General features: G+C 39.9%; 1 protein-coding gene across 2 annotated transcripts in view; it reads right to left on the bottom strand.

Annotated features, from left to right (window-relative positions):
• Window positions 1–4,171: 4,171 nt before the first annotated feature.
• bsnb (bassoon (presynaptic cytomatrix protein) b) overlaps window positions 4,172–11,559 on the bottom strand; it is an 87,259-nt gene continuing 79,871 nt past the window's right edge. For both annotated transcript variants that reach the window (XM_023954763.2, XM_023954764.2), the window contains exons 8-11: window positions 11,257–11,353; window positions 11,025–11,171; window positions 10,772–10,827; window positions 4,172–7,230 (exon numbers count right to left, since the gene is read on the bottom strand). In XM_023954763.2, coding sequence (XP_023810531.1) covers window positions 10,787–10,827; window positions 11,025–11,171; window positions 11,257–11,353 — 285 coding nt within the window. In that variant the 3' untranslated portion in view covers window positions 4,172–7,230; window positions 10,772–10,786. The remainder of the gene's footprint in view (window positions 7,231–10,771; window positions 10,828–11,024; window positions 11,172–11,256; window positions 11,354–11,559) is intronic.

Below are 11,559 nucleotides of genomic sequence, written 5' to 3'. Positions count from 1 at the left end.
AAAAGCAGCTGATGCTGCAGGTACTAAACAAGAGACTATTAAGGCCCGTTCACACCGGGACGAATTTCGCCGGCGATTTTCGCCGACGTTTAACGCCTCGTGACTAAACAAAGGGCACCAATGAGAGCGTGCACACAGACGCGAAAAAACGCCACGCGTCAAAGCGTCAAAAAAAAAAAACGCCTCGGGTTCGTTTTTTTTTTTCGACGCGTTGGGTCGAAATCTATTCGACCAATGAGAATGGCGCTATTGCACACGTGTCTGGAGCTTCTGAAATTACAGTAAAACACAACTTGGGGGCGCTCAAACACAAAACTGCCTTGCTGAGCACACATACCAGCGAAGAAGATAGACGCCAAGTAGCGTCTACACTGCCGCGAAGAAATAATGACGGACATTCTAAAATATCCCCGAACCAAGCACCAGTAGCTCCAACTGGTAATATTCATGTTTTCTTTGTATGATTCTGACAATCGCGTAAATACTTGCTTTCTTCTTCTGAGTGAAAAGCGACTTTAAGAAGCGTAAAGTTGCGCAGCGCCACCTTGTGTACAGGAGTATTTCTGTTTTACATTAAGCGCCATCTAATGTCAGGGAATGAAATTGCATGTTCGCTCGGCTCATCGTCAGCGAAAAACGTGGCGAAAAACGCTGGCGAATAACGCCTGGCGAATATTCGTCCTGGTGTGTACGGGCTTTTAGGCTCATACCAAACTAAAAAATCTGATCTTTGTCAATGATGGGAAGACTTATTTAACAGGAAAAGTGGTAACACTTTATATTAAGATTGACAAAAAGGTGACAAAAAAGCCCCGCCCATCTTTGATTCTGTACTGGTCCACCGTTAGCGTGTTAGCTTTAGCATGGCTCCTGTGGGTTTATTGCCTTCGGACTTTAAAAATTACCGGCTTGTGCAACTTTCCAGTGGATTTGGAAGCCAAGCAACAGTGGTTGAATGCAGTTGGCAGTGAATCCAGAGAACCGTCTCCTGGTGATGGGATTTGCAATGTATGTTTCACTCAGGAAAGTTTGCTAATACTTTATCCTTGTTAGCTATGATGCTAGAGTCAGCAACCTGTTATGTTTTGGTTTTTCAAAATTTGTCTGAACTAAATTATTAGATTTCTTTTACATAAATAGTTAAGTGGTGGAAGCTACAGAATGAAGAAACTTGTGAGGAATTTAGGCAGAAGTTGAGACAGGTCCTGGGTGGTCAGGATGAGCTTCCAGATGACTGGGAAACTACAGCAGAGATTATCAGGAAAACAGGTAGGAAGGTGCTAGGTGTGTCATCTGGAAAGAGGAAAGACGGTAAAGCATTTGGTGGTGGAATGAGGTAGTACAGGAATGCGTCCAGAGGAAAAAGTTGGCTAAAAGGAAGTGGGATGTAGAAAGGACTGAGGAAGGTGGACAGGAGTACAAGGAAGCGCAGCGTAAAGTGAAGAGAGAGGTGGCAAAGGCCAAACAGAAAGCTTACGATGAGCTATATGACAGGTTAGACACAAAGGAAGGAGAGAAGGACTTGTACAGGCTAGCCAGACAGAGAGACAGAGATGGGAAGGACGTGCAACAGATAAGGGTGATTAAGGACAGAGATGGAAAGGTGCTAACAACCCAGGAGAGTGTACAGAAAAGATGGAGGGAGTATTTTGACGAGCTGATGAACGAGGAAAATGACAGGGAAAGAAGGGAGGAAGATGTGGTTGTTGTGGAGCAGGAAGTAGCAGAGATTGGAAAGGAGGAGGTTAGGAAGGCTCTGAAAAGGATGAAAAGCAGAAAGGCCGTTGGTCTTGATGACGTACCTGTGGAGGTATGGAAGTGCTTAGGAGAGACAGCAGTGGAATTTCTAACGAGTTTGTTCAATAGGATTTTAGAGAGTGAGAAGATGCCTGAGGAATGGAGGAGAAGCGTTCTGGTCCCGATCTTTAAAAACAAGGGTGACACGCAGAACTGCAGCAACTATAGAGGAATAAAGTTGATAAGCCACATAATGAAGCTGTGGGAAAGAGTAGTGGAAGCCAGGCTTAGGAAGAAGGTGGAGATTTGTGAGCAGCAGTATGGTTTCATGCCCCGTAAGAGCACCACTGATGCCATTTATGCTTTGAGAATGTTGATGGAAAAGTACAGAGATGGTCAGAAGGAGCTGCATTGTGTGTTCGTAGATTTAGAGAAGGCGTATGACAGGGTGCCGAGGGAGGAGCAGTGGTACTGTATGAGGTCGTCTGGAGTGGCAGAGAAGTATGTCAGAGTAGTTCAGGACATGTATGAGAGAAGTATGACGGTGGTGAGATGTGCTGTAGGTCAGACAGAGGAGTTCAAGGTGGAGGTGGGACTACACCAAGGATCAGCTTTGAGTCCCTTTTTGTTTGCTATGCTGATGGACAGGCTGACAGACGAGGTAAGACAGGAATCTCCCTGGACAATGATGTTTGCGGATGACATTGTAATTTGCAGTGAGAGTAGAGAGCAGGTGGAGGAACAGCTAGAGAGGTGGAGGTTTGCTTTGGAAAGAAGAGGCATGAAGGTCAGTCGTAGTAAGACAGAATACATGTGTCTGAACGAGAGGGATCAAGGTAGAAGCGTTAGGTTGCAGGGGGCTGAGGTGAAGAAGGTGCAGGAGTTTAAGTACTTGGGGTCAACAGTTCAGAATGATGGGGAGTGTGGAAAAGAGGTGAAGAGGCGAGTGCAGGCAGGTTGGAGCAGTTGTGTGACAGAAGAGTGTCAGCAAGACTCAAAGGAAAGGTGTACAAGACAGTGGTGAGACCAGCTCTGCTCTATGGGTCAGAGACGGTAGCAGTGAGACAGAGACAAGAGGCTGAAATGGAGGTAGCGGAGATGAAGATGTTGAGGTTCTCCTTAGGAGTGACCAGGTTAGACAGGATAAGGAACGAGTACATCAGAGGGACGGCTCATGTTGCCTGTGTTAGCGACAAAGTCAGAGAAGCCAGACTGAGATGGTTTGGACATGTTCAGAGGAGGGATAGTGGATATATTGGTAGAAGGATGTTGGAGATGGAGCTGCCTGGCAGGAGGGCAAGAGGACGGCCAAAGAGGAGATACATGGAGGTCTTAACAGAGGACATGAAGTTGGCTAATGTTAGGGTAGAAGATGTTCATGATAGAGTGAGGTGGAAAACGATGATTCGCTGTGGCGACCCCTGATGGGAAAAGCCAAAAGAGAAAGAAGTCTGTTTTAATGTCATAAAGTTATTTTTACAATCTTTATGCTTTGTGGTTGTTTGTGGTAAAAACCGTCCTCACATTAGTTGAGATGCTGCAAAACAATTAATAAACTGTTAACAAAGTTAAATAATACATTTGTCAAGCTTATAAGCAGTTTAATAATATGGATTTTGAAGACAATGGTCTAACTTTAGATGTTAATGAATCTTATTATCACTTTCAGGTATTTTCAAGACATCTATAATGCTAATAAATATCTTACTAGTATCTTTCACATTAATAAAGCCAGTTAATCAAACTTATAAGCTTATTAACACTTAGGTTTGTGTGAGGCATCTATAATGCTAATAAATGTCTTACTAGAACCCCAAACAATAACAATACTTCTTAATTTGTTAACAAAGGTTGTTAATCAATGTTATTAAGCTTATTAAGACTGACACATTTGTTAGGGATCTATAATGCCGATAAATGTATCATTAGCATCTTGAAAATATCCTAATAACAATGCTTGTAAATGTGTTAACTAAGTAATTTAATAAACCTTATTAGACTTATTGTACTAATAAATGTCTTATTAACACCCTATAAATTAATTTATAATGTTTGTTAATATGTTAACAAAGCTTGTTAAGGAAAAATGTAAGAAGATTGATCTTAAAATAGATATTTGCAATAGTAAAACTGCATTTGCCATACAGGACATACATGAGCAACAGCTGAAGTAATTTTGGTGTCTTTCTTGCTCCGACAGGCTCTGATCCTCACACCTCCATATCTCCCGATGCCAAACACAGCTCTTCACACTCCTCTCTGCCACCCACACTGGGATAAATCATCACCACCTCGGAACATAAAGCCTGATCTTACTTGAACAGACTCGTTGCTCACTAAAGTCTTATTCTTGATCTCTTTCTTTCGTGAGCATCAAAAGACTTTGTCAGGGCTGCCGAACACCGGAGACATTCACACAGAGTGCACACATTGCTCACAATGTATTCCGTTTCTCTTTATTCTTTTCTCTATTTGGAAATTGCAGGGTCAATATTTTCACATTACTTAACATGATGCACCAAAATGTACTCTGTTAACAGGAATACGCTGAATAGAACACAAGGTTTCACAATGGATTCACGACTGACATTTTGCCCATTGCACCTGCAATAGTGAATGACATTTTCCAGGTTTTTTGCTTTAAATTTTTTTCCCCGTTGCTTTCCTGTCATCTCCTAGATCACATCCACCAAACTGAAAACCTCCAACAAGACCAGACAAAGTCTGAATTCCTTGCAACTGACATGGAGGATTTCTGCTTCCTGTAAACACAATATGTATAGAAGCTCCACAGAGACTGGATATGTTTCTGAGTACAACTTTGTTGTAAACAGTCAATACAAGTCAGCCACATACACTATTTTTATGCAATAATAATAATAATAATAATATCAATCTTCAGCATCTGTTCCATTATCATCCTCATTTCTGTGAAAGTAACAAGTATTCTACACAAACGTTGGCAGCAAATACGGCATGGGGATGCACATGACAGCCGTACTCCAAACTCAAAAGCTGTACAGAGGAATGAAGTTGTATTTACAGTAATAATATAAGGATGTGTCTGTCTGCCTTCTCCTCCATCTACACGGCTGCACCCAAGGCTTTTTTTCCTTCATGCTCCGCGTATCAACCGCTTTGCACCTCCACCCAGTTCGGATGCAGATCTCACACCGCTCTGTCAGAGGCACCGTTACGCAACCTCCACGTTTCTGCACTTCGCTGAGCAGCAAGTGCCACCAGTCGAGCTTGTGCTTCCAAAACGGCATGACTGGCAGATGACTGGATGAACATTCACGCTCTGATATGCTCTGCGTTAACCGGTAAACGACCCATGTAAAGACATGCCTTTCCTTTTGTATTTAGTGTTCACTGTGTATTTATATATTTATATCTTTATCTGGTATTTTCAAGAATAAAAGATCTAACCATGCACCTTTTCAAATTGCTTAGCTGCTGAGCGGTTTAATCCACATGATATAACCAACAGAAACATTCCATCCACCCCACAGGTAATATCAACACCCACTGTACACTGACACAAACAGATGAGAAGTGCTGACTATCTGAATCACAGGTTTATAGTAGCACAGACAGTCATTGCAAGCCAAACACTGAGGAGCCCAGGTCAGCCCAAAATGCACATAAACTGAATGAGAGCTACGAACAGCCAGACGAAGCCAAGCAAACCCATGCTTTAAAGCAACATGATGGCGGACATTCAAAACCAACATTCTACACAATTTACCCTTTGGCAACAAATCCCCGTTTCAGGGAGTGAGGGGTCAAAACATGCCAAGAAAAAAATATAATAATTTTAGTTCAATATTCAATGTTCAAACTCATACAGACACATGGTTTAGTAAAAACATTTCCAGTACTACTTTTTTTTTATAATAATTTCACGTAATTGTTTTCTTATGATTATAGTGATGATGAGAAATTCTTTTAAGCTGAATCGCTTCCAGTTTCAAAATGAGTCATTGCATAGAACATTTGAATGGAGAATCGCCGTGTCCTCGCCTGCACCTGTGCATGTGTGACGCGTGTGTTTGCACACGCTAGGAAGTAAGCCTAGCAGGCTCGAGAATCGGTTGACAAGGTAACAGGTCTGTTTGATGCGAACTCAACCTTGGCTCTGATGTGAAACAAGGATAAAAATGTTTGTACTGTGTGACAAAAAATAGTGTGCATGGAGGCATACTCGTCTGCATGCTCTTATGCATCCGCGCATAACATGCATGTCTTTACATGGTACTGTGGCTGTAAACCCTCATGACAAAATGTTTCATACATATTTATCAACAAAGGTGTTTTGATATTTCCCATTGACTAACTGAAAACAACATTTATACCATTGTGCTGTAGACCATTTGCTGCATGCTATTGCTTTTTAAAAATCAAGTTATTCAATGCAAGGAAACAAATATCAAGTGAAAAATATTAAGTTATACCAAGAAAAGACACTTAACATTGACCAAAAAAGAAAAAAAAAAGTCACAGGAGATTTGTTTTCATTAAATAAACAAATGACAAATTTACATATCAGATTTCTGATTTATGTACATACAGTAGTTTACAGCGTAAAAAAAAATGGATGATATGGGTGCTTAACATATGAGGTATACAAGTGAAAACATATTCTGAATAAGGCTCCATCAATCATTGAACATCAGGCAAAAAATAAGAAAAATAAAGGAAAATTAAAAATAGTACATATCAAACATGTTTAAATAGGAGAAAGTCCCAAAATGCTCTGGGGCTGAATAAACGATGGCTTTGCAATGGCTAATAAAGACCCTTTGCCACTTTTTCATTTGGTCCTCTTCTATGTGTGAAGATCACACTGTGGGCACACTGGTAGCAATCTTCTCTACAAACCTAACGACTAGTGGCAACTCTTTAGTTGTGAAAAAGTGCTGAAATGGGTTCTTTTTTTTTTCTTTTTAATTTGTGTGCGACTATACTTGTTTACATGTACATAATCCATTCTACAGACACTAAAATGATAAGACAAAAACTAAAAACACATTCAAAGAAAGGGTCGAGTTCCCTTTACTGGAATGTACTGTGGAGATCAGAGAAACCAAGCTGTTGAGGACTTCAGGAGAATCAACAGGTTGGTCGCCGTTGCTGTGATATGTCTTATCCGGTCCAGACAAAAGGTGTCGTTTTGGGCTGAACTCAGTCTCTGTAGAACAAGAAAACCTAGGAAATGAGTTCTTTTTTGTTGTTTTACATGAAGTATTCTGAAGACATCATTCCAGAATTCGTGTGCACTCTGCCAATAACAGCGGTGTCGCATTAACATCTCTGTAGAGGGCGCTGTAAGGCTTCCTTCACTGAGTTGTTATAAGCAGAGGCAGATCTGGACTAACACACAATTTTTCCACCACAGCAAAGCAGAGCTTGTTCTCTCTTGAAGATGGACTTCTTATGAAGATGACAGAAAGCTGTGTTCCTTTCCCTCTGCACTTCATTCTCACTATTGACCTGAAAGACAAAGAGGGAAGGTGTGACGACTCGCAGACATTAACACAAAATGATGACAGATGTACAGAGTTTACTGAATTCATTCAACCATTCTTGCTCTGATACCTTTTTTTTTTCTACATGTTCTTGCTAACCCTATTTTTTCATTCTATTTTTTCAGTAGTGCAAGTTATTCAATCAGACGCCTCAATGAAAGCACGTGGTCTTAAGTTGAACGTTTAATATGATTGACTGACAGATTCTTCCGAGCCCACGTTAAGGTGGTAGGGGTGTGGACTTACAACGAGATCACTCCTGATTGGTGAGCGTGTTTGGCATAGAAATAATTACACAGACTGACTTGGACCAATGACTGACGATTTCTGCTTTCAAAGTGGCGGTGTCCATATCAGCAAAAAAGGCGTCTAATTTGACTTCATTTCGTCTGAGCTGGAAGTAAGCCATTTTCTGAGGGTGATGTCACACTCACTCAGCCCAGTTCTCCTATAACGGTTGTATCTTGTAAATCAGCTTAAACCTTTTATTTTGTTTAAACATTAGTTGAATCCTTTACTATCGTTTCACTGTGATCTTTTTTATGGTTTCTTTTACCCATTTTGATCCAATTAATTTAGGTGCTATGCTATTTAAGTGTGTGACAACCAATTCTCTAAAGTGGGTGGTTTTAAAGAAAGTCACAATTTTTGTTTTCATTTCATTTTGTCTCATGATATCCTAGACAACACCCTGAGAACTTTCATTTTGAACTATTACCCTCTGGCACATACTTCAGTTTACTGAAGGACAAAACAGACTGAAGACTTGATTTTGGAAGAGCAGCAGTTGCAGTAAACTATGGCTAACCCTTGTGCTATCTTGTGGGGTCTACATGACCCCACTCCCAAAGTTAACGTGCCTCCAAGGCATTTTAACTTTGGGAGTTGGGTCATCTAGACCCACTAGGGAGTTGGGTCATCTAGACCCACTAGACAGTGCTCTGAACCTTTTTTCTTCAATGATTTGTGATCTTCACTGGTGTCCATGGATTACATGAAATCTTTCCACCTTTATCCACCTTTGTCATGGTAGGGAGAACACGTCAATGTAAGGGTGGGGTCATCTGGACCCCATAAGATAGCACAAGGGCTAAAGAAGCAACCAAAACTGACCTAACATTTCAAATTCTGCTCTACACTAACGTGTGTACTACAATCAACAATGTATTTATAACAGGCCACAACTACCTGCTCTGGTATATGTGAAGCAGAACTCCTCATCTAATAAATTTACTGTCTATATAACTATATCAAATTAATGCTGTGGAATTCTTTTATCCTAATAGATTTCATATCTGCCTCTATGTAGGCATTCTTCAAAATTCTTTATATATTTTAGATTTGATTTGCCTTTCTTTAAAACTAAGGAGGAAGGAGTCTTCTTGTTTAAGATGATTCATTCATTCGTTCATTTATTCCTTCGTGCATTTCTAGCCTTTAAGTATTTTTAAAAAGGATTCCAAGTGGACAAAAAAGTGTTTGACAAATATCCAGATGTACTAACAATTCAGGTATTTAATGTTTACATTTGTTCAGCTTTGATATAAAAATACAGACAAAATCTGCAGTGCATGTCTGATGCTTTTGGGTTTTTCATTCACAGACATGACTGACATGAGTATTTTAAACTAAAAAGACAAAAAAATACACAAGGAGACATGTTTTTAGTTTAGTTTAGTTTTTAGTTGCTTTTAACTTCACCTCTGCAAGTCACAGCAAGCACTCGACAGGTAGTAAATAAAATGATCTAAAATTGGTGTTATTTGCACCTCTGCCATAGTCAGTTTATTCTACCATGCAGTGAAGGATGTGCATCGTGAGTCATGATTCTGAGAGCCCACACGTGCTCAAGAACGTCCTTGTGTGCCTCTGCATGTGTGACATTAAAGCTAAGGCATGGTTAGCTTTCTTAGGCTAAATATAGCTCACTTTGCTCGTCCCAGATTACCAAACGTAGAGTGAGACCAAACTAGAGCTTGGCCTTTGCCTTAAGTCACTCATCTTTGTATCAAAGTTATTTTCAGCTTTCAGTGCCTTTTTCTGACATCACTGTGAATGAATGAGAATACATAAAATATTGCAGACATGTTTTCAGGACAAAAGGGTTTTTTTCAGTAAAACCAAGCATGAGTGTTTTTCACTTGGCTTTAAGGGCCTATATCATGCAAAATCAAGTATTTGAGCTTTTTAGTGTACTATAATGTTAATTCATCACAAAAAACAACCCCAAAGCGGTATTTTGATGAATTCATGCATTTCTAATCATTCTTCAAAAAAGTTGCGCTCTCAGTACCAGCCCCTCCCAATCCAGCCCCTCCCAAACAAGTGTGTTTTCACTTTGGGATATAGATAAGTGAGGAACAGCCCCTTCCAGGAAGAGTCTACGCTGCCAGCACCGCCCCCAGGCTTACAGACACGCCCGCCGATCAACGGATCGGACACAGAGTTAGCGGTTATCTGCACATTCTTCTTTGCAAAAGTTCAGGTGTTGTTTGTTTTCATGGGCGAAACGCAGACAAGCTGCCGGGGTCGACTTTAGGATGATGTCATGAAATGGGCGGCACCCACAAGGAGTGAAAGGCGGAGCCTCAGAGATCGAGTCGTCTTACTTCCATGTAGGGAAATAAGCTGTGAAAATAACTAATATTTAAAAAAAAATGTTCTTTAGCGTACCAAGGGTAATATAGAATCCTATATATGGACACAGTTTACTCTGAAAGGCTTAAAAAAAGCATGAAATTATGGGCCCTTTAAGGCAGGAGTGTCAGACTCCAGGCCTCGAGGTCTGATTCCTGGATCAGGTGTGTTTTTACCAATAAGAAGCTACAAAGGCAGGTTAGTTGGAAAACGTGTAAGACACCAGCCCTCAAGGCAGTTTGGAGTTTGACACCTGTGGTTTAAGGTGTCAGTGGTATCCCTCTCATTAACCTAGAGCTACTGTTCTGTCACAGCCGCTGCTGGCTTCATGTCTTCTATAATTACACTTACAAAGGTCTTCCAATGAAGCGTTTCTCTGTCAGTTCATTTCGGTCATGTGATCATGTATATGGAAATCAGTGCTGAGAAGGTGGTTTGTGATTTTAGTTAAATATTGAGGAGCGAATCTCAGCAACCATACATGTAAAAAGATCATATCTCAAGGGTCCCAAACGGCCTTCTAGTTCCAAAATTTAAATTACACATTTGGCTCTCACTTTGATGTTAAACTTAAAAAATAAGCAAGGTAAAATAAATCCCCCAAAACAATTTAAAAAATTTATCACATGTTTGATTTGCAGTCAGGATATTTCTCCCTCTATTTTGTCTGCAATTTAAGGTGTTTTTTTTTTTTTTTTTACCAGGTTCAAAGTTTTTTTCTGGCATAAAATAACCAATCAGATCTCCAGAACACCATCAAAGAAAATCATAGGTAATTTTTATATTTGAGCCGTAAAGCATTAAGCATATTGGTGGCTTATAATCTGCAAAACTCAGGGCCAAAGTGTTACAACTTAAATTTCACTTACTATTCTCTCTTCACTTCACCAAAATGAGGTGAACTTCTTTCCAAGTCCAGACAAAGCTGTCAAAGGGAGAAATGAGAAGAAAGCATGAATAAAAAAGAAAAGTTATATTAAAAAAAAATATATATATATATATATATGTATATATATATATATATATATATATATATATATATATATATATATATATATATATATATATATATATATATATATATATATATATATATATATATAAAACAGGGCATGACAGTACCATCTCCTAATTTTCCAGCTTGCTCAGCTGCTCCGCCCTGTAGGATCTTGGTGAGGACATTTTCTCCTTCAGGGGGTACCTGGCCTGCTGCAGCAGTACCTATGCCCATGGGTTTACTCCCAATTCCAACAGGTGCTGCTTTGGAACCTGTTATTGCAACAAACAAAAAAAAAGCTGTCACACCGAGCGGACTTTTGCTTTTTTGTATTCATTCAGATTAACGAAGACTTACCAATGCCTGTTAAAGGGGGTGTAGGTATTTTGGAAGGCTGGGGTGCACTCGAGATTCCTGCCGTAGGCTTCATTCCTGCTGCTGATGCTGCAGGTGCCTAAAAATATTGATGACCCAGATGTTAATGTAAGATTTTCTTCCATACTGTACTTCATTTTCTGAAAGATTTCCCTTTTTTATCACTGATGAGTCATGAAACGTTGATTAAGTGCATAGCCTCAGTGATTGAGCTTCAACAAGAGCAAAAGTCATTGTTGGCATTGTTTTCATTGTTATGTATTGAGTGTGTCATCCTGGTGAGAC

Source organism: Oryzias latipes, chromosome 5 (assembly GCF_053564925.1).
Source record: "Oryzias latipes strain Hd-rR chromosome 5, Olatipes_Hd-rR_3.1".
NCBI lineage: Eukaryota > Metazoa > Chordata > Actinopteri > Beloniformes > Adrianichthyidae > Oryzias > Oryzias latipes.
The sequence above is the reverse complement of the archived record's forward strand: the minus strand, read 5'-3'. Positions and strand labels throughout refer to the sequence as shown.